At 44.1% G+C, this 27287-nt stretch overlaps 2 protein-coding genes and 1 pseudogene across 9 annotated transcripts; all 3 read right to left on the minus strand.

Annotated features, from left to right (window-relative positions):
- Positions 1–13529: 13529 nt before the first annotated feature.
- LOC148534489 (hemoglobin subunit beta-2-like) lies at positions 13530–27253 on the minus strand. 8 transcript variants are annotated; one of them, XM_088466705.1, is made up of 5 exons: positions 27175–27253; positions 19580–19607; positions 15477–15615; positions 14197–14419; positions 13530–13731 (listed from the first exon to the last, which is right to left on the minus strand). In XM_088466705.1, the coding sequence occupies exons 2-5, from the start codon at positions 19581–19583 to the stop codon at positions 13603–13605; spliced, it is 495 nt and encodes a 164-aa protein (XP_088322831.1). In that variant the 5' UTR covers positions 19584–19607; positions 27175–27253; the 3' UTR covers positions 13530–13602. The 8 variants fall into 8 exon arrangements, with proteins under 8 accessions (XP_088322831.1, XP_088322830.1, XP_088322832.1 ...); XM_088466704.1 differs by having other exon boundaries at positions 27036–27237; XM_088466706.1 differs by lacking the exon at positions 19580–19607 and having other exon boundaries at positions 27175–27216.
- Positions 20107–27192, minus strand: LOC148534490 (hemoglobin subunit beta-2-like). The gene is made up of 4 exons (XM_088466711.1): positions 27175–27192; positions 22345–22468; positions 21873–22095; positions 20107–21519 (listed from the first exon to the last, which is right to left on the minus strand). Exons 2-4 carry the CDS (start codon positions 22434–22436, stop codon positions 21391–21393), a joined length of 444 nt encoding a protein of 147 aa, XP_088322837.1. The 5' UTR covers positions 22437–22468; positions 27175–27192; the 3' UTR covers positions 20107–21390.
- On the minus strand, positions 25857–25975 carry LOC148534491 (5S ribosomal RNA; annotated as a pseudogene).
- Positions 27254–27287: the final 34 nt, after the last annotated feature.

Below are 27287 nucleotides of genomic sequence, written 5' to 3' on the forward strand. Positions count from 1 at the left end.
GGGGCAGGTTCAAGAGTGTTTGCTGGCGCTCCAGTCTTCGGCACACAGTCGCTGAATGGCGAAAGTGGCCAGAAATTTTTCGGGCCACCCAAAGCGTCTCCTGCACGCCCCTGTCGCTTTTCAGAAAATTCTGCACCACCAAGTTTATTGTGTGAGCAAAACATGGGACGTGCTGGAATTTGCCCAGATGTAATGCCCGCACAATATTGGTGGCGTTGTCAGATATCACAAATCCCCAGGAGAGTCTAAGTGGGGTAAGCCATTGGGCGATGATTTCCCTCAGTTTCTCTAAGAGGTTGTCGGCGGTGTGCCTCTTACTGAAACCGGTGATGCACAGCGTAGCCTGCCTTGGAACGAGCTGGCGTTTCTGAGATGCTGCTACTGGTGACGCTGCTGTTGTTGCTGCGTAAGGTGATACATCTACCCAGTGGGCTGTCACAGTCATATAGTCCTTAGTCTGCCCTGTTCCACTTGTCCACATGTCCGTGGGTAAGTGGACATTGGGTACAACGGCATTTTTCAGGACACTGAGGACACTTTTTCTGACGTTTCTGTACAGTCTCGGTATCGCCTGCCTAGTGAAGTGGAATCTAGACGGGATTTGGAACCGGGGACACACTACCTCCATCAATTGTCTAAATCCCACTGCACTAATGGCGGATACCGGACGTACGTCTAACACCAACATAGCAGTCAAGGCCTCAGTTATACGTTTTGCTTCAGGATGACTGCTGTCGTACTTCATCCTCCTCGCTAAGGACTGTTGGAGGGTCAATTGTTAAAAGTAGTGGTGTTCCTACTTCCTCTCTGGGATGAACGACTCCCAGCAGCAGCAACAGCAGCAGCGGCAGCAGGAGGCGTAGCAATGCAGGATCCTCCGGAGGAATCCCTGATAGGAGAGTCAGTCATGCCAGTGACATGGCCTGCAGGACTACTTCCGATCCTGACTAAGGAGGATATTGACGAGGAGGGAGTTGACGGTGTGGTTTGCAGGCGCTTGGATACCACAGGACAACGGGATTTAGGTGTCCCTGGACTGCTTACGGTCTTAGCCAAAGTTTCTGAACTTGACAGTAACTTATTATGAACACGCTGCAGGTGCCGTATAAGGGAGGATGTTCCTAGGTGGTTAACGTCCCTACCCCTACTTATTCCACCTTTACATATGGTACATATGGCAAGACAGTTGTTGTCCGGATTTGGATAGAAATATTGCCAGACCAAAGAGGTGGAATGTTTGGTCTTCTGCCCAGGCATGACCGTGATGGGCTTTTTCATCCCACGGACAACAACTGTCTCCCCCGGAGCCTGATTTAAACAAACCACATCACCATCAGAATCCTCCTCGCCAACTTCCTCCTCAGCGCCAGCTACACCAGTATCCTCATCCTGTTGTACTTCAACAGTGACATCTTCAATTTGCATATCAGCAAGTGGACTGTGGGTGCTCCTTTCAGCACTTGCAGGGGGTGTGCAAATGGTGGAAAGAGCCACCTCTTCCCGTCCAGTGCTGGGAAGGTCAGGCATCGCAACCACCACCACACTTGGACTCTCCTTGGGGATTTGTGATATCTTCTTAGAAAGCACAGTTCTTCGCTGTGCATTTGCCAGCTTAACTCTTTTGATTTTTTTAGTGGGAGGAGGGCTTCCATCGTCATGTGAAGCTGAACCACTAGTCATGAACATACTAGGGATCGACCTTAGCCGTTCCTTGCCACTCCGTGTCGTAAATGGCATATTGGCAAGTTTACGTTTCTCTTCAGATGATTTAAATGTTTTTTTCAAGGTCATTTTCCTGAACTTTGTCATTTGGGATTGTATGTGCCCTCTACTATGACATTGGGCATCGGCCTTGGCAGACGACGTTGATGGCATGTTATCGTCTATGTCATGACTAGTGGCAGCAGCTCAGCACTAGGAGGAAGTGGTTCTTGATCTTTCTCTATTTTATTTTTATCAGAGAAAGTTTGGTGCTCCATTTATGTTATATCGATTTGATATATACGTGCGGCTAAACACAGAAAATATTTTTTTATTTTTGCTGGAGAGTAGTGCACTTTGTGGGTTACACCACCCTTTAAGAAATGAGCCAGCCGGCTCTTCACTTATGGGACATAGGCGCACGCTTGGCGCTGCTCCTTTGTTGATGCACGTGTGGCTACTGCGCACACAATTCACAAACACAGAAAAAATATTTTGTTATTTGCTTTGGAGTGTACTTTGGGGGTTACAGCACCCTTTAACGGTCAAGCCAGCCAGCCCTTTACTTATGACACAGGCGCATGCTTGGCACTACTTTGTTGATGCACGTGCGGCTACTGCGCACACAATTCACAAACACAGAAAAAATATTTTGTTATTTGGTTTGGAGTGTACTTTGGGGGTTACAGCACACTTTAACGGTCAAGCCAGCCGGCCCTTTACTTATGACACAGGCGCACGTTTGGCTACTCCTTTGTTGATGCACGTGCGGCTACTGCGCACACAATTCACAAACACAGAAAATATTTTTTTTTTGGTTTGGACTGGAGTGTACTTTGGGGGTTACAGCACCCTTTAATGGTCAAGCCAGCCGGCCCTTTACTTATGACACAGGCGCACGCTTGGCACTACTTTGTTGATGCACATGCGGCTACTGCGCACACAATTCACAAACACAGAAAATATATATTTTTTTGGTTTGGACTGGAGTGTACTTTGGGGGTTACAGCACCCTTTAATGGTCAGGCCAGCCGGCCCTTTACTTATGACACAGGCGCACGCTTGGCACTACTTTGTTGATGCACGTGCGGCTACTGCGCACACAATTCACAAACACAGAAAATATTTTTTATTTTGGTTTGGACTGGAGTGTACTTTGGGGGTTACAGCACCCTTTAACAGTCAAGCCAGCCGGCCCTTTACTTATGATACAGGCGCATGCTTGGCACTACTTTGTTGATGCACGTGCGGCTACTGCGCACACAATTCACAAACACAGAAAAAATATTTTGTTATTTGGTTTGGAGTGTACTTTGGGGGTTACAGCACCCTTTAACGGTCAAGACAGCCGGCCCTTTACTTATGACACAGGCGCACGCTTGGCACTACTTTGTTGATGCTCGTGCGGCTACTGCGCACACAATTCACAAACACAGAAAATATATATTTTTTTGGTTTGGACTGGAGTGTACTTTGGGGGTTACAGCACCCTTTAACGGTCAAGCCAGCCGGCCCTTTACTTATGACACAGGCGCACGCTTGGCACTACTTTGTTGATGCACATGCGGCTACTGTGCACACAATTCACAAACACAGAAAATATTATTTTTTTTGGTTTGGACTGGAGTGTACTTTGGGGGTTACAGCATCCTTTAACGGTCAAGCCAGCTGGCCCTTTACTTATCACACAGGCGCACGCTTGGCACTACTTTGTTGATGCACGTGCGGCTACTGCGCACACAATTCACAAACACGGAAAATATTTTTTATTTTGGTTTGGACTGGAGTGTACTTTGGGGGTTACAGCACCCTTTAACGGTCAAGCCAGCCGGCCCTTTACTTATGACACAGGCGCACGCTTGGCACTACTTTGTTGATGCACGTGCGGCTACTGCGCACACAATTCACAAACACAGAAAATATTTTTTTTTTTGGTTTGGACTGGAGTGTACTTTGGGGGTTACAGCACCCTTTAACGGTCAAGCCAGCCGGCCCTTACTTATGACACAGGCGCACGCTTGGCACTACTTTGTTGATGCACGTGCGGCTACTGCGCACACAATTCACAAACACAGAAAAAATATTTTGTTATTTGGTTTGGAGTGTACTTTGGGGGTTACAGCACCCTTTAACAGTCAAGCCAGCCGGCCCTTTACTTATGACACAGGCGCACGCTTGGCACTACTTTGTTGATGCACGTGCGGCTACTGCGCACACAATTCATAAACACAGAAAAAATATTATTTTTTTAGCACTTGGGGGGAGCACCCCTGATGGACAGAGCACCCCCTGGACAACACTACAGCACCCCTTTAGGACTGGGACACTGCACAGGACTTTGGAGTGGACACAGCCCCTATGGAGAACTGACTGCACAACACAGTCCAGCCAGCCCCTATGGACTTTGAAGTAGTGGACACAGCCCCTATTAACAACAGCAGCACAGCACAACACAGCCAGCCCCTATGGACTTTGAAGTAGTGGACAACAACAGCGCAGCACAGCACAGCACAACACTACTCTGCACTACACTACACAGCCCTCCAGCCCTAACTCCCACCCTCCCTCTTCACTGTCCACAGCCGAGTGAGAAAATGGCGCCGACGCGGGTACCTTATATAGGATCCAAAACCCGCGAGACCCGGAAGGCGGGATGATGACGTTTTGCCTCGATTTCAGATCCGAGTCAGGCGGGAAAAGTCGAGCCTGACTCGGATCTGACTCTGAACGGGGGGGCTCGGGGGGGTTCGGATTTCAGAAATCCGAACCCGCTCACCCCTAAATATAAGAATGGGATTCCACTATAAATTGTACATACAGTATGCAGGCTGGTGTGGCGTTATTTTAATCTTGTCTTCAATTGTTTCATTCCCCTTGTCACACCCACCACATATTTTCGCCAGGTTAGGTATAGGATGCCAGCAGTCGGGATGCCAGCAGTCGGGATCCCAGCGGTCAGAATCCCAACGCCAGCATCCCACAGGGTTAGCATACCGACACCTGTTGGTCGGTATGCTTACATTACCCTCCCTAGTGCCTGCACCTAACCTCCCCCTCCCCGCACCCTTTTCTTACCATCCCCCCTTAGTGCCTAACCCTAACCCTCCCCCCAACCCTGCTACTTACCTTCGATATCCTGGTGGTCGGGATGCCGGCGCTGGGATGCCGAATGTATCCCATTTCCGCCTTTACACTTTGTCTAGTATTTTTGTATTTTAATTGCCTATAAATATACTGGACTCCTGATCCACAGGCTTAATTACATTCAGCCCAGATATTTCATTATGCCTATATTTGTTATATATATGTTCATTGAGGTTAGTCCAAACATAAAATTAATTGTTTTTAGCAATACTACATTTAGGCTCCCATTTATTAATGATCGCAATTGCAATGCGATCTGGGCATGACAGTACCACCTATGATTGCACTGCAAAATGTGATTATAGTGCCTGTACGTATCATCCGGCACATGCAGGGACAGGGGCTCTGAAAGGAGCCTGTCCCTGCTATGTGCCCAGAGAGCTGCAGGGGCTGCTGTGAATGCGCAGTCCCACTAGCTGCACATGCACGGCTGCCAGTGCCAGAGAGGGATCTGGAGGAACCCACTGCCTACTGATTATGCGCAGTGTAGCCCATAGGCTACATCAGGCAACACCGTCTTCAGATGGCGTTAGCTGTGGGGGCCAATCTCCAGAATGCATCGTACTTCGGATGTTGGTAAATTTAGCAGCATCGCATCCCCCATAGAAACCTGTCGGGGATACGGCTGCCAGCGGGAATGGAGGGATAACTGCTGCAGTCCCTCCTTCATGCAGCGGAAACTTAATATTTGCAGTTAACCCCCGATGATGTTTTTGGGGATGTAGCCGCAAATATAGAATGATAAATGGGCCCCTAATTCTTCTTAGTATGCCTCATAGAGACGTACTCCTCCTCTTTTTCGTTTTCACTGTACCATTTACTTCTGGGTGCACCTATCCATATGCATATTGATTGATAGGAATTTCACTTACATAAACAATTATAACCCCCATTCTAGTACTGGGACCAGTCCTTCTCTCTTTTCTTCTATCCATCTCAGTCAATGGTGGGAAAGAACTAAGTTGTGTGACTTTATAAGGGGCATTACAGTGTGTGGCATAATGTATTATAAGGGGCATCTCTGTGTGTGGCATAATGTCTTATAATTATTATTATTATTATCCTTTATTGATATGGCGCCACAAGTGTTCCGCAGCGCCTTACATAGCACATAGAACTAATAGGTGAACAAGAAACAAGTAACTTACAGTACATTACAGTGCAGGACAAGGACACAACTTATATACATTGCAGAAATAGTGATTAAAGCACTCACAATAAGCTGCTGGGAGTTGGCAGTCCCGTGTTAGGTGCCCTAATGGGGAGTAGAGAGTTGAAGAAAATGTAAAGAGAAGCACATGAGGGAAGAGGTCCCTGCTCATGAGAGCTTACATTCTAAGGGGAGGGGCAGACAGACAGGCGTGACACAGAAGGGGAAGATAGGAAGGAAAGAGCATGAGGTGGGTTAGGATGAGTGCTGAAAGGCCTTGATGAAGTAGTGGGTTTTGAGAGCCCGTTTGAAGATTTGTAGAGAGGTGGAGAGTCTGATAGGGAGAGGGAGAGCATTCCAAAGGTAGGGAGCAGCATGGGCAAAATCTCGGATGCAGGAGTGGGAGGAAGTAATCAGTTGGCAAGAGAGGCGGCATGCATTAGTTGAGCGAGTGGATGGGCGGGAGTGTGAAGGGAGAGAAGGTCAGAAATGTATTCGGGAGAGAATTTGGTGAGGGCTTTGTAGGCGAATGTAAGAACCTTGAATTGGCATCTGAAGGGGAAGGGGAGCCAGTCTAGGGCTTGAAGGAGAGGGGAAGCAGATGTAGAACGTCTGGATAGGAAGATGAGCCGAGCAGCAGCATTGAGAACCGATTGTAGTGGAGAGGTGAGAGACTGGGAGGCCAGCTAGGAGAAGGTTACAGTAGTCCAGTCTGGATATGACCAGTGAGTGGATGAGGGTTTTTAGTGGCATCCTGGGTGAGGAAGGGTCTAATCCTGGAGATATTTTTTAGGTGAAAATGGCAGGTCTGCGAGAGTTGCTGAATGTGCGGTTTAAAGGAGAGGGAGAAGTCTAGGATAACTCCAAGACAGCGCACTTTGGGGCTAGAGGAGATAGTTGTGCCATGAATAGATAATGAAATTGTGGGAAGTGATGTAGTGGAAGAGGGTGGGAAGATGATCAGCTCAGTCTTAGACATGTTAAGTCTAAGAAAGCGCTGGGACATCCACGAAGAGACAGTTGGAGATTCGGGTAAGGAGCGAGGGGGAGAGCTCAGGGGTGGAAAGGTAAATTTGAGTATCATCTGCATAGAGATGATATTGGAGGTCAAAGGAGTTAATGAGTTCACCTAAAGAGAATGTATATAGGGAGAAAAGGAGAGGTCCAAGAACAGAACCTTGGGGAACTCCTACTGTTAGTGGAAGTGGGGGAGATGAGGAGTCATGAGAGAACACAGCGAAGGAACGATCAGAGAGGTAGGAGGAAAGCCAGGAGAGGGCAGTGCCACGTAACCGAGAGAGTAAATGATTTACAGGAGGAGAGGGAGGTCTACAGTTTCAAATGCAGTAGAGAGGTCAAGGAGAATGAGCAGAGAGTAGTGGCCCTTGGATTTAGCAGCATAGAGGTCATTGCTGACTTACGTGACGGCAGTTTCAGTGGAGTCGAGAGATCGGAAGCCAGATTGAAATGAGTCAAGGAGGGAGTGGGAGGAAAGAAAGGTGGTAAGGCTGTTGTAGACAATACGCTCAAGGAGTTTGGAAGCAAAAGGGAGAAGAGAGATGGGTCTATAGTTGGAAAGTATGTTAGGATCAAGGGTAGGTTTTTTAAGAATGGGGGAGACAAGAGCATGTTTGAATGCAGAAGGGACAGTGCCAGATGATAGGGAGAGATTAAGGAGGTGAGCCAGATGGGAACAGGCAGAAGGAGACAGGTGGGAGAGGAGACGGGAAGGGATAGAGTCAAGAGGGGAGGTGGAAGGAGGGGAGGACCGGATGAGGGCCATGACTTCCTCTCCAGAATCAGGGGAGAAGGATGTCAGAGTTGGTGAGACAGAAGGGGAGGGGTGGTAAGGGCAAGGAGGGGGAGGAGTGCTAAGGGTCTGATGGGATATGATATCCTCATGTATGGAGTCAATTTTAGATGTAAAGTAGGTGGCAAAGTCGAGGGCAGAGAGCGAGGAGGGGAGGCGAGGAGGGGAAGGGCAGAGTAGGGAGTTGAAAGTGGCAAAGAGACACCGGGGGTTTGAGGACTGGGAGGAGATGAGGTTCTTGAAATATGTTTGTTTGGAGAGTGACAGGGCAGCACTGTAGGAAGAGAGAATACATTTGAAATGGAGGAAGTCAGCCTTAGAGCATGACTTTCTCCACTGACACTCTGCAATTCTTGAACACTTTTGTAGGTATCTGGTGCATTTGCAATGCCAGGGTTGTGGTGTGGATCTGGAGGGTGAGTAGTTATTGCTGGAGCAACAGAATCAAGAGCAGAAGGGAGGAATTGTACAGGGAAGTAGCTTGTTGAAGACAGGAGAGAGAAATGATAGGGGAGAGAAGAGAGTCCAGCAGGGAGGAAAAAGCAACAGTGTCAATAGCCTCAATATTACGCTTAGTAATGGTAGCCTTAGGAGTTAAAGGAGGGGAAGGAGAAAGGGATAGGTTAAAAGAGAGAAAGTGATGGTCAGAGAGGGGGAATGGGCAATTGGAGTAATCAGAAATATCACAACGGTGAGTAGAGACCAGGTCAAGTGAGTGCCCACTCACATGGGAGGGTGATTAGGTCCATTGGGCGAGATCAAATGAAGAGGTGAGGGTAAGGAGTTTAGCTGCAGAGGATTCTGTGGGAATGTCAATAGGAATATTAAAATCACCTAGGATAATGGAGGGAAGATCTGAGGAGAGAAAGTGAGGGAGCCTGAAGCGAAGTTGTCAAGGAATTTGGAGGGGCATTATTACTGTGTAAAATAATTTGTTATAAGAGACACTACTACTGTGTGGCATAACGTGAATGGGGGAACTACTACTGTGTAGTATACTATGAATGGGGAGCAATAATGTGTGGCATATTATGAATGGGGGCCCTACTGTTTGTCTTACTATGAATTGGGGGCCCTGCTATGTGCCATGCTTTGAATCGGGGGTCCTGCTGTGTAGTATAGGCCTGTTTGGTGAGGGGGTGGGCAGTGATATCACTGCAGGCTTCGGCATCAGGCCTGCTGTCTCTGTGTGAATCCCGACTCAGTGTCACACTCTGCAGCGCCTCTCACATGAGTGCAGTCAGGTCTGCTGCCCGGTGAGGAGTGTGAGTGCGGCTCTTTCCCACATGTTGCTGAGCAGGTAATACAGTAGTAAATGTGAGGTTAATTTTGTATTTTATTATTTTCTATCCCAATGTCTGTTTCCTGTGTTCTCCTTGTGTAAGTCACACTGGGCACACATTATGCTGTGGATTGGGTGTTTATGATTGAATGTTTATACTCATTCAACCATCAGCTGTCTCCTTTTCTCTTGTATGAGTAAAGGAAAGGGGGGGTTGGCGTGCCATGAGATTACACCCCTTTTCTGGTGTGCACGCAGGTGTGCCATCCATCTGTGATCACTAATGCCCTTATACAATCCTAAAGTGAACATAAAACAAGACACCAAAATGTGTAGTTATGGTTCTGCTTTAGTGCACAGATGTGTCCTCCTCTGTGTTCAGCACCCCTGCCCTAAAAAATTCCTACAGTGAACACTATCTAATCCTCTACAACTGCTAAGCTAGTGCTTATTGGGCAATTGGGTAATGCCTTCCCTTTTCTCTGTGTGTGTGACCTCCACCAATGAAGTCCCAGCTTTACTTAACATTACAGAACCAACCAAATATCTGACTATGGCACATGTTTGAATCTGCTGCAGGAAGAGCTCTATAGTGTGCGTAAATTTTAATACGGAGAATGATGTATAACTTGTATGATGTTCTAATATTAATTATATTTGTAAGAGCATAGACTAAGAAGTGGGAGGAGTCATGAATACTAAAGGGAGGAGTCGATGCAAGGAGCTGACATGAAGTGGGCCTGTATGCTTTAAATGCCAGGGCCTATTTTTAGTCCGAGTCCGGCCCTGCTCGGAGACAACCATTGTTCAGGCAACTTCCTGTAGCCTGTGAGATAAATATATGCCCAGGGGAACCCTTTGATAGGTGCACAGCAACAGCTGACAACTCACCTATCCTGGAACGGAGATACTGTCACGTGGGCAAACTGTCATGGCGGCGCCCATGTCAGCAACTCCAATCCCCGACACCGGACTGCCTGCAGTCTTCTGCATGCGGGGAGAATACTCAGCTTCTCACCCGCTGCCGCGCCAGCCGCTCGACTGCCCGGGATGTCAGAGGAAGCCGGTGGGACGGTAAGGGAGTGACAATGCCCGGCTGAACCCTGACAGCCCCTCATCATTATCCTCCTCACATGTCCCCCTTGTCATTACCCTCATCATTACCCACCTCACACACACCCCTCATCATTATCCTCCTCACATTACCTCCTCTTCATTACCCTCTTCACATCACCCCTCATTATAACCCTATTCACAGCACCTGCCCCATCATTACTCATCTCAGACCTTCCCCTTGACATTACCCTCCTCACACCACCCCCTCGTGATTACCCAGCTCACATCAACTCTATCATCATTACCTTCCTCACATCACACCATCATCATTACCCTCCTCACACTACTCCCCTCATCATTACCCTCTTCACACCACACACTCATCATTGCCCTCCTTACATCACCCCCATAGCATTACCCTGCTCACATCATCTCCTTATCAGTACCCTTCTCAAACCACCCGTCATCATTACCCTCCTCACATCACCCCCTCCTCATTACCCCCCTCACTCCCCCTCATCATTACCCTCCACACTACACCCCCTCATCATTTCCCTCCTCACACAATCCCCCTTATCATTACCCTCCTCACACTACCCCCTTATCATTACCCTCCTCACACCACCCCTTCATTATTACCCTCGCCACATCACCCCCTCTTCATTACTCTCCTCACATCACCCCTCAACATTACTCTTCTCACACCACCTTCTATCCAGCTCACATCTCTCATCATTATTCTCCCCACTTTATCTTCTCATCATTAACCTCCTCAATCCACCCCTATCATCATTACCGTCCTCACCCCACCCCTCTCATCATTACCCTCTACACACCACCCCATCATCATTACTCAGCTCACATCAACCCTCTCACCATTACTCCCTCACATCACCCCACTCATAATTACCCTCCTTAAGATCACCCCCTCATCATTACCCTCTTCGCATCACCCCCTCATCTTTACCCTCCCCACATCACCCCCTCATTATTATCCTCCTCACATCACCCCTTCATCATTACCCTCCTCACACCACACCTCAGTATTACCTGCTCACACCACCCCCTCCTCATTACCCAGCTTGCATCAACCCCTCATCATTACCCTCCTCACATCACCCCTCATCATTACCCTCCTCACATCAACCCCTCATCATTACCCTCCTCACATCACCCCTCATATCAACCCTTTCATAATTACCCTCCTCACACCACCTATTCATTATTATCCAGCTCACATAAACCCTCTCATCATTAGCCTCCTCACACGATCCCTCTTATCATTACCCTCCTTACACTACCCCCTCATCATTACCATCCTTACACCACCCTCTTCATTATTACCCTCCCCACATCACCCCTCTTCATTACTCACCTTACATCACCTTACATGTGAGGAGCATTACTCTCCTCACACCACTCCCTCATCATTACCCAGCTCACATCAACTCCCTTCACCATTATGCTCCCCACATCACCCCTCATCAATACCCTACTCACATCAACCCCCTCATAAATACCCTCCTCGCACCACCTCCTCATTATTATCCAGCTCACATCAACCCTCTCCTCATCCTTACACCACCCTCTTCATTATTACCCTCCCCACATCATCACCCCTCTTCATTACTCTCCTTACATCACCCTCAGAATTACTCTCCTCACACCACTCCCTCGTCATTCAACATTATGCTCCCCACATCACCCCTCATCAATACCCTACTCACATCTACCCCCTCATAAATAACCTCCTTGCACCACCTCCTCATTATTATCTAGCTCACATCAACCCTCTCCTCATCCTTACACCACCCTCTTCATTATTACCCTCCCCACATCATCACCCCTCTTCATTACTCTCCTTACATCACCCTCAGCATTACTCTCCTCACACCACTCCCTCGTCATTCAACATTATGCTCCCCACATCACCCCTCATCAATACCCTACTCACATCTACCCCCTCATAAATAACCTCCTTGCACCACCTCCTCATTATTTTCCAGCTCACATCAACCCTCTCCTCATTACCCTCCTCACATCACCACCTCATCATTACCCCCCTCACCCTCATCATTACCCTCCTCACACCACCCCACTCATCGTTACCCTCCTCATATCACCAACTCATCATTAACCTCCTCACACCCCCTCATCAAAACCCTCCTCATAATCACCCTCTTCACAACCCCTGCCTCATCATTTCCCTCCTCACCCCACCTCCTTGTTATTACCCTCCTCACACCACCCCCTTTATCATTACCCTCTCACACCACCCCCTCATCATTATCTTCCCCACATCCCCTCCTCATTATTACCCTCCTTACATCACCCCTCATCATTACCCATAAAGGGGTTGTCCAGTGGGCCTAAAATTTAATTCTGAAAGCCTAACACCAGTGATTTTCCCACATACCTTTTCCAATCCATCCAAAGCGGGTTACCCCACCATTGGTAAGCACCAGCAGATGAGTCCATGTGAGAATGCCAATGTATGATATTCACATGAAAACAGTAACTGAGTAATCCACGCCCCAAGTCATCTCCCCGACATAATATCCTCAAGGAGTCCATTCAATACTCCTGACTCCACCACACTTTGGGTACTGGGATGTCTCTTGCTTGTTCACCTGCCAAAGTAATATGTATCTGAACACCTGGGACCTAGGAAGCTATGGAACAAGTCAGGGCGCATTATTGTTATATATGCACCTTAGTCACCCCAGCACCGTCTTGTTTCTTACCCATACAGGCACATCAGGGTTGCATTCCCCTCACCCCACTTTTGGGTATTTCTGCCCAGATGAAGCAAAGCCAGAGGGTGTAAAATGAACTGCAGGTATGGCAGATTTAAAAAGTGCACAGATTTAGGTTAATGTATCAAGCAGTGAAAAGACTTGAGAAGTGTAGCAGTGGAGAAGTGGACCAGTGGAGAAGTGTAGCAGTGGAGAAGTGGACCAGTGGAGAAGTTGCCCATAGCAACCAATTAGCTTCCAGGTAGCATTTATCAAGTACATTCTATAAAATTATAGGTACTGTAGAAGCTCATTGGTTGCTATTGGCAACTTTTCCATTGGTCCACTGGGTGCAGTTTCATAGTATATAATGGGGGAGATGCATCAAGCCCTGAAGAGAGATGAAGTGGAAAAGTTGTGCAAAGCCACCAATCAGCTTCTAACTGCCATTTCATAGACTGTGCTGGAAAAATGACAGTTAAAAGCTGGTTGGTTGCTTTGGGCAACTTCTCCACTTTATCTCTTTCCAAGACTTAATACATATCTTCCAATGTGTCTCTACATTAATAAATTTTGTTGATATTACCTCTCCAAATGTTTGAATGTTCATTTATTGACAATATATAGGAATCTAAACGCAGACTTGAGCTTATAAAATACACTTTATTTGTCATACAACAGGTTTTATGCAGAGGCGACACAAGGTTACAATAATCACAGAGATTTAGTAATATCCGTGGCTCAGAGCAGCCACCAAGACTGCTACAAACTTCTCCCAGGCAGCCTGGACTTGAGGAGTGAATGCAGATCCCAACTTACTCGCCAAGACAATCACCAGCACTTCACCGAAACGCTGTGAATAGAGAGCAACATTATAAGTTTATCACAGATAGAATAATAAATCAGTTAAGGCGGGAATATAACAGGGAAGTGCAGGTTATACATACACATTTATGTCACACATCATTGCTTTTTCACTGCTATTATGCTGCTTAAAGCATCACATAGATGACAGAGATCCAACACTTTGCACTTCTCAGTTACATGTTTAGTATGTTTTGAACATTTCCCTTTCCTTTCATTGTGACACATTTCTGATTTATGGAAGTATATAGGCAATATGTCATAATATATTACTATTTCATAACCATAGCTATTTCTTTACAGGACAATTTAGGTACTGATCAGACTACTACATACTGGATTTCTCTCTTACTTTGTAACTTACCATAACTAACATAGCATAAACTCAGAATAATATGAATGAAAATGGAATGACAGGAAAAGAGTCTATTATCATGCAGCTAGATTACCGTACCTTGAAGTTCTCGGGATCCACATAGAGCACCTGGGCGTGGGTCTTGCTGAGGTCACTCAGGTGATGTTTCACATCATCCAGATGTTTGATGGCATTGCCAATGGCTGTGAGAACCTTCTTGCCATGCTCTCGGACCTTGGCATTACCAGTGATGGCTGTGACATTGGACAAATTTCCAAAGCTGCTGAAATACCTCTGGGTCCAGGGGTAGACATGGAGCAGCCTGACGTGCACATATATATTGGAGAGGAAGGAAGATTAATAGCATGTTCTGTCTGGACTCTGTATTTCTATGTCTGTACTATGCTATTTAAATAACTCATATATTTCTACATTTTCTACATACTTAAGAAAATAATTATAAGTGATACAATGATCACCATCTATTTTTTAAAATGTATTTCCCTTGCACTGTATAGTTTACACAATATACAATATGAATGTGTTTCCTGCTCTGTACAATATACTATCTAAGCTATGCATTACCTGCTCAGAGCCTCAAGACCTTCCCGTTCAATATTGACTTTGGCCCATGTGGAAGTGATGGCGGTTCTCTCTTCAGCTGTCCAGTGGACCATGGTGGCTTTCTGATTAGAGGTTGTAAGTACAACTATAGTACACACAAGGGGACAGTGGGTACATGACAGGCCCCTTCCTATTTATAAGAGTCCACCCATGTTACACTATTGCTGTGTCATTCTTATCCCCTTATCCACTAAAATCTGATAGGTCTGCAAAAGGAAATACCACTGTTAGCATTTTAAAACTGCATTACATACAGTACAGGATACTCATTTATCTAAAAATAAATTTGTTTTACAATAAATTGCTGTTTTTCTTTGTGCAGTTTTATGTTGTGTCTTAAAAAAAAGTTGATTAAAACCAGACATAGAGAAAGGTCTACCAGAAAATTAAATTCATTTTTAAAGATTTAGGCTACAGTAAAAGTATATAATGGTAACGGTTAAAGTGCTGCCTCTAATAATGCCTCTAATAATGATTATATTGTTTTACCAAAAGTAAGGCCTAAGCTAACTGGTATCAAGCTGTTATGGAACCACAAATCCCATCATGTTTTGTAGACTGAAGGGGCTTGTAGTTTCACAGTAGCCAAAGTGGCTCAGGATGTTTATGCAGGCACACAGCAGGCGGCACTCGGAGTCATGTGAAAAAATGTAGTGATATTTAATCAATCATCGACGTTTCGGGGTAACACACCCCTTCATCAGGATGCAGAAAACAAGTGAATCACACAAAACAAGTATGCTTAAATAACTCACCCCACCGGAAACTGTTTCTGGCTCCAGTTGCGCGCCGACACTGGACAAACCTTGATCCCGGAAGTCACATCATCAGTCCCCGCCCGGCGCACACAGTGGGCACAGAGAGATGCTTCCATAGTGGTTACCATGGTACCCACTGAAAAAAATACATGAAAAAATAACGTCACAACATCTCTATAGTGAAAAAACATATGATGCATAAAACATAAAAAAATAATGTCCATATATGCAATAACAAATGAGTGTTTAAAATTACATGTGTTAAAAAATACTTAAAAATGTATAATGAGACATCTCAAAACAGTGCACATCCTTACAGTAAATAATAGTATGAAACGCTAAAATTTAGCTAAACATATAAAATTATTCCAATAAATATATAATCAAAAACTGTGTAATAAAAGTGATACATTTTTTTTATGTGTATGTGAAAATACGAGACACAAAGAAGATGTGTTATGATCCCAAAAAAGTTACATACATCTCATAAAATTTTTTTAAAGCGCTAGTTGATATATTTTAAGGATCTGAAAGACTTCCATCAGGCATACCTAGATTGTTAAATATAAATACTTACAACTAAAGAATTATTGCTTAAAAAAAAAACAGTACAAGTTATGTATAATCCTTCTCCTACTGTATAATTCAGATTCATTGAGCCCTCTTGGATGCATTGTATCCAAACAAAATATCCATGAAGCCTCAAGCTGCAGGAGTTTATTTTATCTATTACCTCCCTGGAGTGACTGGGGAACATGTTCAATAACTTTGTATCGCAGTGTAGCAATTCCATGCTTTACTATAGCAAAATGCTGTGCCACTGGCTGTTCGCTACTTCCTGAGGCCAGCGCAACCCGGATGGCCGAACAGTGATGTGCCATGCTTTCCTTGAATAACCGCTCTGTCTTGCCCACGTAGAACAAGCCACATGGGCAGGACAGCACGTAAACAACAAATTTGGTGCTGCAGGAAAGGGGCCAATTAATTGAAAATTTCTTGCCTGAATACGGATGTGATACAAAGTTTCCCACCTGCATATAGCTGCAGGTAGTACATCCAACACACTTAAAGCACCCATTTTTACAACCAAAAAAGCTTTTAACCAGGGCATTAAATTACGTAATGTCCATCTTCATAACGATATCTTTGATATTACGGCTCCTAGTATAACAGGGCATCACTCTCGTATTATGAAGGAATTTAAAGGCCTGGGTCGGAAGACACCATTGGCCACATTTTCTTCACACCTTTTGTGGTCTGCTGGCTTTTCACATTGTATTCATTAACCCAAGGAACCACTTGATTGGGACAGTTATTATAGTTGGACTTCAACAGCTCTTATGTTGTAATCTTTGCCCATTTGAGGGTGTTTGAATTGATCATGTTTGTAGAAACCCACAACTGACGCAATTCGGGCATCTGTGGCAACCTGTTTTTTTTAAATTGAAATAGTCTGGACGGTTCCTGAGCATAATTGGTAAAATCCGTGCGTACTAGCTGGTCCCGGAGGTTTCTTCCCCATCTATAGCAGGCAATAGGTCTGAGCTGTTTAAAGTTAGGTAAGTCATGATCAGTTGTGACTATAGGCCAGAGTGCTTTTGTGGCCCGAGGTATAACTGGAGATCAATTCACACCTTCATACGGGCAACATTTACAACTTAAGACAGGTACTTAATTGCTCTTCAAAGGACATGATTTACATTATTATCGGTTCCTGTGGCAAATATTACGTGGGTATGACCTCCTGTAAATTTAAGGAAAGAAAGGCCTTACATACAGTAGGTCTTCAATAAGAATGACACTTGCTGGTAAGGACATAGACCAGCCTGTAGCAAGACACTTCAAACAAATGAACCATACTTTGACATCATTAAGATATATGATCATTGATCAAGCGTCTCCTAGACCCAGAGGTGGGGATGCAAGTAAGGACTTAGCAAGACTGGAGGCCTGCTGGATTGTTCCACTGGATACATTACAACCGAAGGGGTTAAATGAAAAAAATAATTTGAATGTTATGTAACTTGTCATTCACTCATTTGGCATCATTCCTTCCTTGTTCAGTATTTAGTACAATTTATTACTATTGTTATTATGTCTGCTTTTCTAGTAATTTATTATATGTCTGTTTATGTCTTATTCCTTGCACTACATTTTTTACAGTGTCACTGGGTGTCTTTTCAATAGCTTTTTTTTATGCAGAGCAGGAGGCAGCATCCGGCGTTACCATGGTGACAGCCGGGCGCCTACAGCTGACATCATCACTGAGGGCACTCAGGTAGGTGGGCATGCACCACCTAGCTCTGACGCTGCCGTTAGCTGCAGGGGGATATAAGGTAAGCTCTTTCATTCACACTTGTACCCACTATCATCCTAACGACAGGGCTCTCTGTAGCCCAGAAATGTTGATGGAGATTCATTGCATATAAAGCATCTTTTTACAAGTCCTGGAGTGTCAAGTTTTGGTTTGTACGGCAAGTACTTCCATGTGGGACTGTATATATATATATATATATATATATACACACACGCATACAATGCAGTAGTTCGGCACTCCCATATACCACAGAATAGCGTGCTCAGGTGCCTCCTTAATGGAACAGGTAAAGTAGCAAACAACAGAAGTGGCACTCCGAGTCTCAAAGCGTCAGATAGATAAATGTGTTTTCCATGTAAAGGAAAAACAGACCGATGTTTCGAGGCATCAGCGCCCCTTTGTCAAGGTGAGTGCTACTTTATATATATATATATATATATATATATATATATATATATATATATATATGAAATCCCAGTATATTACATGTTAATGCAAATGCAATAAACTGGAATTTCAAGTGCAAATATTTATATATATATATATATATATATATATATATACACAGATTTTTACTTATATATACACACACAGGCTCACTGCTCTTCTGCTTCACAGCCTGGGGAAATACTGGGCATCTGAGTCAGCTGCTCTGCGACTGCCTCACACCTAAACACACTGCAGGCAGTCTGGGCTCTGGTCTGCCAAATCTCAGTCTTGCGAGATTTGGCATCATAATCTCACGAGATTGTAACTGCAGTGAAGCTCATCGGCGGCCGCTGTAAGGGAACAGCTGAGCTGCGACAGCTAAATAATGTACTCTGGGCCTGATTCAGAGCTGAACGCTCTGACAAGAGCGCTCGCTCTGAATCAGGGCCCTCCTACCTAAAATTGGAGCGGCCTCCTGGCCGCTCGCATAGCTGTGGGTGACCACCCACAGCTTATGTGAGCGCCAAAAATATGGTCGCGATGGTCAAGACCATCGCGACCATCGGGCTTGCGATGAGACCCTGCGGTAGGGTCTCACTGCCGCAAGCCCAGGAGTGCTTTTGGCTCTATCAGAGCCAAAAGCAGTCCCACTGACATCACTAGTGATGTCAGTGGGGCCGGCCCCAGACGGTAGGCGTTCCCATGGGAACGCCTCCGTCTGGGCAGCAACGCCCCCGGCACGCCCACCAAAGGGGGCGTGCTGTCACTCACCATCGACAGCATGCCCCCTTTGGTGCGAGACCCATAGCGACGGCTTGGCCGTTGCTATGCGGGTTGTGCCGATGCGCACTAGGGCACCATCGACCCGCTTGCGAGCGCTCGCGAGCGGGTCTGAATCAGACCCCCTGTTTTTTTGTTAGTAGTAGTGGCTGGGAGCTAAGGACAGTGTGTGGGGGCCCCTGTCGCCCTGTCTATAATCCGGCCCTGTTCTTGTGGGGCATATCCAATGAAACCTGTGACTAATTGTCAGCGCTGCCCGATTCATTTAGCTGTGGGAATCCCATGCACTAATTCCCAGAGGTAGGATTATCCCTAATAGCCTCAGGAGCTGCAAGGAAAAATCTGTGTGAAAATGCAGACTCTGTATTGTAACGCACAGAGAACTCTATAGAGCACTCTGATTAGCACACATTTACCCATGGTTTACCGCGTGGGGAAAATGCCAATTAATTGAATAGGTACAGATGTGAATTCCCCCCCTAAATGTTTTAAATTCATAATAATTTAATTCTAATATTGAGAATATCATTGTGTATTGCATACTGTACATAACTAGAATAAAAGCGAAACTTACCCATTGGAAGCCTGGAAATGTAATGCTCCTGTTTAAAGAAAGAAACATTACATAATGTGATTTCTCAGCAAGAAGATATGCCTGAAATAACATAGAACATGCAGCATATGGCTCCCAAAGTTGAGGGAGCCATATGCCATTTACCTGCTAAACATTGTCCACCAAACACATCATGCGCTACTGTATAAGTGACCATAGTGCACTGCAATTCCGTTCATAATATCTTTACTGAGCTTTGTTATACTGTCATTATTTTCTATGTTTGATATCCCTTAATAACTAGTAAGGAACCTCCAGTGCATTTTAAACCCTCCTGGGTTTGCTTCATCTGGGCAGAAGCACCCAAAGGTGGGTGGGGTGGGCAAGAAATGCCCAGATCTCTCTGGATTCCAGGGATTGTCTGGAAGACATAACCCCCCCCCCCCTCAAAGAGTGCATGACCTTGCCCCATCTGCACTTGATGCCACATTATGGTAGTGCAAAACGTTCCGCATTGAACTCCTAGCCACCCCCTAACCCCCCACTCCCCTCTTTATTCGAGGTGTAAGCTTTTGTCTACTCTGCACTCGGGTTGGCCCTATCCCAGTCATGATGTGAATAACTAAATAAATAAATGCATCTCCAACAGAATAAAGGAAGATTGTGATAGTAATGTTAGTGAGACAGCTGGCAATATTTATGAATAAATAAAATATTTTATAATACTGTATATACCACAAAACATTGGCACAGCAGTGATTATAGAACATACATTACTACACAAGCTCCTCATTATTACCCTCCTTACATCACCCCTCATCATTACCCATAAAGGGGGTATCCAGTGGGCCTAAAATTTAATTCTGAAGGCCTAACACCAGTAATCTTCCCACATTCCTTTTTAAATCCATCCAGAGCGGGTTACCCCACCATTGGTAAGCCCCAGCAGATGAGGTCATGTGGAAATTCCAAAGTATGCTATGTTTAGACTCTAATCTGCAACAATTCACATAAAACAGTAATTGAGCAATCCACATCCCATGTAGTTTTCCCAACATAACATTTTAAGGGAGTCCAGTCAATACTCCCACCTTCACCATACACCTAGGTACTGGGATGGCTCTTGTATGTCCACCTGCCAAAGTAATTTGCAATCTACAGCTCAAAACCTGGGACCTAGAGAGCTATGGATCAAGTCTGAGTGCATTATTGTAATACATGCACCACAGTCTCTAAGCCCCAGCAACTTCCTGTTTCCTACCCATACAGGCACATCAGGTTTGCATGCCCCTTCCCCCACCTTTGGGTGCTCTTGCCCAGATGAAGCAAAGCCAGGAGTGTGTTAAATGCAGTGTACCAGTGGAGAAGAGCACCAGTGGAGAAGTTGCCCATAGCAACCAATGATCTTCCAGGTAGCATTCATCAAGTACATTCTACAAAATTATAGGTATAAGCTGATTGGTTGCTATGGGAAAATTCTCCACTAGTCCACTGGGTGTGAGTGCATAGTATATTATGGGTGGAGACGTTGTCCAAAGCTACCAATCTGATTCTAACTACCATTTCATAGACTGTGCTGGATAAATGACATAAGCTGATTGGTTGCTTTGGGTAACTTCTCCACTTTATCTCTCTCCAAGACTTGATACATATCTCCCAATGTGTGGCTACATTAATAAACTTTGTTGATATTACCTCTCCAAATTTAGAGTTTTCATTAATCGACAATATATAGGAATGTAAACGCAGACTTGAGCTTATAAAATACACTTTATTTGTCATATAACAGGTTTTATGCAGAGGCGACACAAGGTTACAATAATCACAGAGATTTAGTAATATCCGTGGCTCAGAGCAGCCACCAAGACTGCTACAAACTTCTCCCAGGCAGCCTGGACTTGAGGAGTGAATGCAGATCCCAACTTAGAGGCCAAGACGATCACCAGCACTTCACCGAAACGCTGTAATTAGAGAGACAAATGATTAAATCCTCTGCAACTAACATTTTCATTGTTAAGATTTAATTAATTGTGTTATATTTCTGTTTCGTGGTATGTAGGCAATTGGCTAGATAATATCACACTCTATAGCTACAGTATTTCATAGTAATGGCAACTTGAAGACATAGATAAGTTAATATCATATAATAAAAATAATAATAATAATAATGATAATAATAATAATATAATATTATATATACTGGTAGTATTACTAAGTTATCTTTGTTGTGTTTAACTTAATAGCATAGCTTGAATGCAGAAGTATTTGAATGAGAAATAAAATAGTCTATTATCATGCAGCTACATTACCGTACCTTGAAGTTCTCAGGATCCACATAGAGCACCTGGGCGTGGGTCTTGCTGAGGTCACTCAGGTGATGTTTCACATCATCCAGATGTTTGATGGCATTGCCAATGGCTGTGAGAACCTTCTTGCCATGCTCACGGACCTTGGCATTACCAGTGATGGCTGTGACATTGGACAAATTTCCAAAGCTGCTGAAATACCTCTGGGTCCAGGGGTAGACATGGAGCAGCCTGACGTGCACATATAGATTGGAGAGGAAGGAAGATTAATAGCATGTTCTGTCTGGACTCTGTATTTCTATGTCTGTGCTATGCTATTTAAATAATTCATATATTTCTGCACTTTCTACATACTTTAGAAAATGATTATAAGTGATACAATGATCACCATCTATTTTTTAAAATGTATTTCCCTTGCACTGTATGCCATATGAATGTGTGTCCTGCTCTGTACAATATACTATCTAAGTTATGCATTACCTGCTCAGAGCCTCCAGACCTTCCCGTTCAATGTTGACTTTGGCCCATGTGGAAGTGATGGCGGTTCTCTCTTCAGCTGTCCAGTGGACCATGGTGGCTTTCTGATTAGAGGTTGTAAGTACAGCTATAGTACACACAAGGGGACAGTGGGTACATGACAGGCCCCTTCCTATTTATAAGAGTCCACCCATGTTACACTATTGCTGTGTCATTCTTATCCCCTTATCTACTAAAATCTGATAGGTCTGCAAAAGGAAATACCACTGTTAGCATTTTAAAACTGCATTACATACAGTACAGGATACTCATTTATCTAAAAATAAATTTGTTTTACAATAAATTGCTGTTTTTCTTTGTGCAGTTTTATGTTGTGTTTTTAAAAAAGGTTGATTAAAACCAGACATAGAGAAAGTCCTACCAGAAAATGAAATTCCTTTTTAAAGATTTAGGCTACAGTAAAAGTATATAATGGTAAAGGTTAAAGTTCTGCCTCTAATAATGCCTCTAATAATGATTATATTGTTTTACCAAAAGTAAGGCTTAAGCTAACTGGTATCAAGCTGTTATGGAACCACAAATCTCATAATTTTTTGTAGACTGAAGGGGCTTGTAGTTCCACAGTAGCCAAAGTAGCGCAGGATGCTTATACAGGGCCGGATTAAGGTCTGTGGGGGCCCCTGAGCAACAAACTTGTGGGGGCCCCTATCAATAAAATTATCAAAGTGATATATAATCGAAGTTATAAAAAAAAGCATTCTAAAGCTGCATTACATACAGTACAGGATACTCATTGCTATAAAAATACATTTGATTTACAATAAAGTGCTGTTTTTCTTTGTGCAGTTTTCTGTTACATTTTAAACAGTTGCTAAAAACCAGACATAGAGAAATGCCTACCAGAAAATTAAATTCCTTTTTAAGCACTTAGGTCCAAATTCAATTAGCCGCGATAACCCATTTATGCGTGTAAATGTGACTTTTTATGTGCAATGCAAATTTCAAGCTATTCAATTAGCTGCTTAAGTTAACCTGCATTAATTCTCCATAGGAGTTTTCATGACCCCCCACCCTGAGCAGTAGAAAAGTTGGGGAAATCCCTATTTTTATGTACAAATGTGGGGACTTGGTTCAGAACCACTGGGACACCCTCCCTAATGATTAATTAGGCACTTAGAAGTTTTTACTTAGTTTAATTTGGGCAATAATGAAATGTCATGTTTGGGGTAAAATTCGGCAAAATGCGGAGTAATGGGTTACAAGATGTAGGACAGATATAAGGGGGTGCTGTATGAATGGGACAGGTGTTTTTATGCTAGTTGGTGCGAGTCAGGGTTGGACTGGCCCACAGGGGTACACGGGAAATCCTTGGTGGGCCCCACTGCCTGAGGGCCCCACCACTTTGTCTAATGCCAGGTTTAAGACTGTGCACTTGAATTGTACATTGTTACTCTATTAAAGGGTCATTTATATGGTATCTAATGTTTGTCCAAGCCTCTTTGTCCAAGCCTCTATGAGGGCTAGCCTAATCCCCTGTGGTAACTGACCACACCCCAAAGCATGGGCCCCTATCACTGCATTCCCCTGGTAGGCCCTTCATGCTCCAGTCTGTGGCATCATAAGGGGGGTGCAGGGGGAGCAGGCTGCAGCTCGGTGTCACCCGCCGAGGGGTGACACTAAGGTGCAGACTGCCCCTCAGTGTCAGGAGCCAGGTGCTGCACTGTAGTATTAAGTGTAGCACTCGGCTTCTGACACTGTGAGGGAGCCGGCACTGCTCACAGGACAGGGCAGTCCGCACCGCCTGCACCCCCCCTCCCAGTAAAAAGCATGGGACAACGGGTTTCTGGCCGCGAGGTCATGCTCGTACCTCGAGGTCACGCCTCCTTTCCATGAGACCACGCCCCTTTTAATGGCGCACGGCTCCACCTCGTGCACAGCATCCCTCTCCACGCCAGGTGACAACGCGGGGAGGGACGCCACTGGGTCCAGTCCGACACTGGTGGGAGTTACAGGTGTTTTAACACATTTTTAAAAGTGGCTAAACATTACACAAATATCTACTAGTAGGCATTTTTATGCACTCTAAATTTATCTAGAGCATTTATTTTGCAGAAAAACACTTGCTTTCTATATTTTTTTTAATATATAACAGTCATTTGACTCATTTTGAGAACCCCAAATACTTTGCTTTTGGCCATTAACAGACTGCTATACTGTTATCCAATATTAATTAGCATTATTTGGGGGTACAGGGTGATTTCCCCATTTTTGGCCACACTTAGCGCGTGTATTACCAGCAAGAATTACTGCGTGAACGCCTTTTCTAATTGAATTAAGCGGGAATGAGCATACATGTGTTAAGTGAAATTACCGATAGGCGATATGTGCGTTAATTTAACACACATTAACAACATTATTTATCAGGGCTAACTGAATTCGGCACTTAGGCCACAGTAAAAATACATAATGGTAAAAGTTAAAGTGCTGCCTCTAATAATGCCTCTAATAATGATTGTATTGTTTTACCAAAAGAAAAGCCTAAGCTAACTGGTTCTCAAGCTCCCAAATTGGCACATGATGCTTAAGTGGTCTAAAATCATAATGATGCCAATCTTTGCCACTCTACAACTTCCTTGCTGCCAATCCTCACTGCCCTGCGACCAGTTCACCCAGAGTAGTTACTCCATGTTGGCAAAGACCAGGTTACCTCCAGTGCATTTTAAACCCTGGGATTGCTTCTTCTGGGCAGAAGCACCCAAAGGTGGTTGGGGTGGGTAAAAAAAATGGTCTGATCTCTCTGGATTCATGAGATTGCTTGGAAGGCATAACCACGGCCACAATGAGTGCATGGCCATGCCCCCTCTGCGCTCTGCTGATGCTGCTTCATGGTAGCGCATAACTTTTCCACATATAGCTGCATGCAAAAAGTAAGGCACAGCGTTTTATATAACTACTAACAATAGTTTTTCTTGCCATGTCCAAACCGTACTTTTACCATATCTGGTGAGTATTGTTTAAGGAAACTAAATGAGAGAGATTCCGCACAGACTGTGACCCAAAGCACAGATGATAATTGGTAATTATAAATTGATAAGTAGACCAATCATAATACATATTCTGGAGTAATTCTCCTTAATTTATACTATTGGTGGTGCTCCCAAAGCCTAGTATATACATATATGGACACAAAGAAAGAGAAGAAAGGCTCTTTGTTGGGGCACTCTTATGAAATAACAAGTTTCAAATTTCACATAAAAATTAACTTTTATTGAACTTGCATAAAATAAGAGAGGTACACTTACAAGATACAAATACAAACATACATGAATCAAAAGCTCGGATATAAAAACTATCATCCAAGTTAGTAGGCGAAAATAATAGAACAAATCCAATCTGCTTTTCACAAAATGAGATGCATATGATCTTTTCTTCAATCCATAGATTGGTGGTACATATACAAAAAATTCATGCAATGTCTGTGCCAAGTGTTTATCCTATTTTTCCAAATGGAGATTAACCTACGGCACCTGGTATTCCTAGGAGGTCTCCCTTCCAAGTACTAGCCAGGCCTATTACTGTATCGCTTCCAAGATCAGACGAGATTGGGCAGGTTAAGATAAGTATGGCTGTAGGTGTGTTTCATTCGGCAAGGGTAGATGTCCCCTTACACATGGTTTCCACAGATTGACATGAAAGAATGTAGGACTGTCACTCACTGGAGAGTCCGATTAGTAGTACAAAAATATGTTGAGTAAAGTAATGCATGTGCATACCTTATTCATGAGATAGAAGAATGTCATAAATCATCATGCATTAGAAACAACATCAATATGTGATCCCCAATAATCCTAATAATTCACGGGAACAGAATCATCCCTGTATGTAATGATTATTTATTTGGGGATCATAAACTAAATCAGATATGTTGCATATTAATGATCAACGCTGGTAAGAGGAAATAATACATCAAATATCACCACTTGATCACAGTTAGAATTAGCAGAATAATCATATGACTCAAAAATGGCCATATGCATTGTACTGTGCAATTGTATCAATTCATAGAGTCATCGCCGGTCGTAATATGGTTTAAGGGTTAAACGTATCGCATTTGCATATTGCATAATTGCAAGCAGTAACAACCATGAATAGTGTTACTATGAATACCAAAGAGAGGCATTTCCTAACAAAATAGAGGAACATTGACCCATAACATTAAATCCTTTTTTCCAACCATATCCTGTATAGGGTCAAAATAACTCTTTATGCATAAAGATGCATCACTAAAATAATTGTACCAACATACATACACATAACCTGTTTCTTGTTATGCTTCAAGATGATTAAAAAGTTAGCAATAATCACTTTTAAACATCAGAGAAAGCCTCTAACAATCTAATACATGTATGATACAAACATAGGGGAGAAGAAAAAGGGGAAGTCAGCTGACCAAGAATCCATTAAATTCAATGTGCGTGTTCAACTACATCATGCACAAAGTATAAAGAACGCTGTAATCAGCAGTAAGTCTAGCAATGAAATGATAAAATAACAGCTGTTTTATGAATCCCCATATGCGATCTCCCACATGAGCCCTTAGCGGTATGTAATCAATCCAAATAAGTGACTCATCGGTGATAAGAAGAAAAATAGCTGAAACATGCATTGTGTCAGCAGAAGCATATATACGATACCAGCAGGTTCCAGTTTCCAAATCAACTGAACCTCCACATGTCGTGTGGCAGATGGAATGAGCAAGGACGCGCGTTTCGCCTGGGTACAGGCTTGTTCACCTCACCATGACCACATAGTAGAAAATCCAGTTTTTTATACCTAGTTCGGCGCACTCGTAGCAAATCGCAGGGAGGGTTGTAGTTACGTCACCCACTATGGTGGTTCAAGTCTCACACCCGCCCTCCATTGCGTGTTGTCGTCCTTTTGGACCC

Source organism: Taudactylus pleione, unplaced genomic scaffold, assembly GCF_031769625.1.
Source record: "Taudactylus pleione unplaced genomic scaffold, aTauple2 ptg000066l, whole genome shotgun sequence".
Classification (NCBI taxonomy): Eukaryota; Metazoa; Chordata; class Amphibia; order Anura; family Myobatrachidae; genus Taudactylus; species Taudactylus pleione.

Excerpts from the sequence above, each read along its gene's own strand:
- LOC148534489 (XM_088466702.1), bottom strand. The coding sequence starts at position 15,703 with ATGGACATTATTTTTTTATGTTTTATGCATCATATGTTTTTTCACTAT. Across the intron at positions 14,420-15,476 it reads CAGAAACAGTTTCCGGTGGG|GCTGCTCCATGTCTACCCCT; the intron begins GTGAGTTATTTA and ends TGTGCACGTCAG. Across the intron at positions 13,732-14,196 it reads TGGATCCCGAGAACTTCAAG|CGTTTCGGTGAAGTGCTGGT; the intron begins GTACGGTAATCT and ends CTCTATTCACAG.
- LOC148534490 (XM_088466711.1), bottom strand. The coding sequence starts at position 22,436 with ATGGTCCACTGGACAGCTGAAGAGAGAACCGCCATCACTTCCACATGG. Across the intron at positions 22,096-22,344 it reads GGTCTGGAGGCTCTGAGCAG|GCTGCTCCATGTCTACCCCT; the intron begins GTAATGCATAAC and ends TGTGCACGTCAG. Across the intron at positions 21,520-21,872 it reads TGGATCCTGAGAACTTCAAG|CGTTTCGGTGAAGTGCTGGT; the intron begins GTACGGTAATGT and ends CTCTAATTACAG.